The 1,704-nt window shown below is 53.6% G+C and overlaps 1 protein-coding gene across 1 annotated transcript in view; it reads right to left on the bottom strand.

The window, feature by feature from the left end:
- The window catches only part of EDC3 (enhancer of mRNA decapping 3), a gene marked incomplete at its 3' end in the record, with an annotated part of 13,530 nt that overhangs the window by 7,492 nt on the left and 4,334 nt on the right, over window positions 1-1,704 (bottom strand). Inside the window, exon 3 of the mRNA XM_010132220.1 lies at window positions 749-1,084. Within this exon, the coding sequence (XP_010130522.1) occupies window positions 749-1,084 (336 nt within the window). The remainder of the gene's footprint in view (window positions 1-748; window positions 1,085-1,704) is intronic.

Consider the following 1,704-nt stretch of genomic DNA (forward strand, 5'->3'; position numbering starts at 1 on the left):
GACACAAGCAGGAAAAACTCCCAACATTGTTTAAGAGCAGAACCATTTAAAAAATCCTTTATGGAGTTTGTGGAACGACGAATCAAGGAGCTGAGCCCACTTCTGTCAGTGGCCAGGCCACCAGCTCGTTGGCTACTTAGTGCTTCTCTACGAAAAGACCCAAAGTTCGATTTATTCTGACGTGGAAATGAAATGCTCCCGAGCACTGATGCACTCCACTGCCTTCACCCCCACCCAAGAGCCTGCTTAGTGGCAGCGAGGACCAGAAATGGAGCTGCAGGAGGCCAGCTGGCACTAGCCAGCTGAACTACCACCCAAGGTGCATCAGAAGCATGCAGAGTCTCCTGCCTTCTACCAACAAAAGCACCAATTACGACACGCTACCGTGTACCACAACCCTGAGACCATCCCTCCCCCTTCAGAGCCAGCAATCAAGTCCCCACAGTTTTGCCACGCTCCTGAAATCAAAGCAAGGATCCAAATGGTTCCTACTCAGTTTCCAACCATCGTCTTTGTTCCCTCCTGCAGAACCACTTACCTCGTTGCCCTGTCTGAGCATTTTTTGTCTCAGCAGTACTGCAGATAAAGGCTGTATGGAGATGCAAGGCCCAGATCCAATCTCACATAAAGAAATGCCCTCGCTGGAACCTCGTTAAGCTGACAGACACCCCTTGGGGAGAACAACCCGCCACGCGCGCCCCGGCAAAGTGCCGAGGCTGCATCCGCGCCAGTAAGGGACGTGGCATACCCGTGCAGAATTCTTTGTTAGCGTTCTGGGGTACCACAATCCTTCTGTAGACGATGGGCTCCGACTCCAAGATGTTCTCGTCGTGCCGATAGCGAGCTGGTTTCTCGCTCGGGGTCCCCCGGGAGCGAGTGCCGCTCCTCCGCTCATAAGTTTCGATCTCTTCGAACACAGCCGCCTTGTCGAAAAGGGCCAGGTTCCCCTCGAAATCGAAATCCGTGTCCGGGATCTCGTCGATGTCATCCCCGAAGCACTCGTCGTCTTTGCTCTTCATCTGCCCGTTTTTCAGGCCGCTCTTCTTTGGAGTCACTTGGTTCGGGTGCCGGCTGCTGGATGACCCTGAAGGAAAACAAAAGCCTGTCATCAATGGAGAAGGCCACACCATTTCTCAGTAAGTCTGGCAGGAGAGGAGAGCTTGCGCTTGCAGCCCACCGACGCCAGGGATCCCCACTTCCCGAAGACGCTGCAGACCGCACCGCTGGCATACACGCTAAGATGAGCAGAAAACGGAATGAGAGCATCAGGAGAGAGACTTTCAGGGACTTTCCAGTGACAAGGGCAGAAAAACAAGCTTGACCAGATGTTTCTACTCAATTTCACAGTGATAAGACAACCACGTAGCCATGATCGAGCACAGTTCTATCGAGCTCAGGCAGGCACGCAACCCAAGACCTTTGGAATTTCCCGAAATTTCAGACACTAACATAGGTGTTTTCTTTCGCAACAGCCTGATGTTCAAGTGCGCATTTTTCCAATCACAAGAAATGGTGAAAGCCTGATTTCTCAAGAGACAGCCTGATGAAAGGCTCCTCACGGCCTGGAGGTCCAGCCCTGATATGAAACCAATGACACAACTGGAGCTGCTGCTGTTAACTCCAGAAAACACTACCAAGGCAGCCGGGGCAGCGCAGGCGCTCCTGGGCGGCACAGGCAGGGCCGCCCGGGGCTCCCCGCCGCCC

The sequence above is a fragment of the Buceros rhinoceros genome, unplaced genomic scaffold (assembly GCF_000710305.1).
Source record: "Buceros rhinoceros silvestris isolate BGI_N320 unplaced genomic scaffold, ASM71030v1 scaffold8400, whole genome shotgun sequence".
Lineage (NCBI taxonomy): Eukaryota > Metazoa > Chordata > Aves > Bucerotiformes > Bucerotidae > Buceros > Buceros rhinoceros.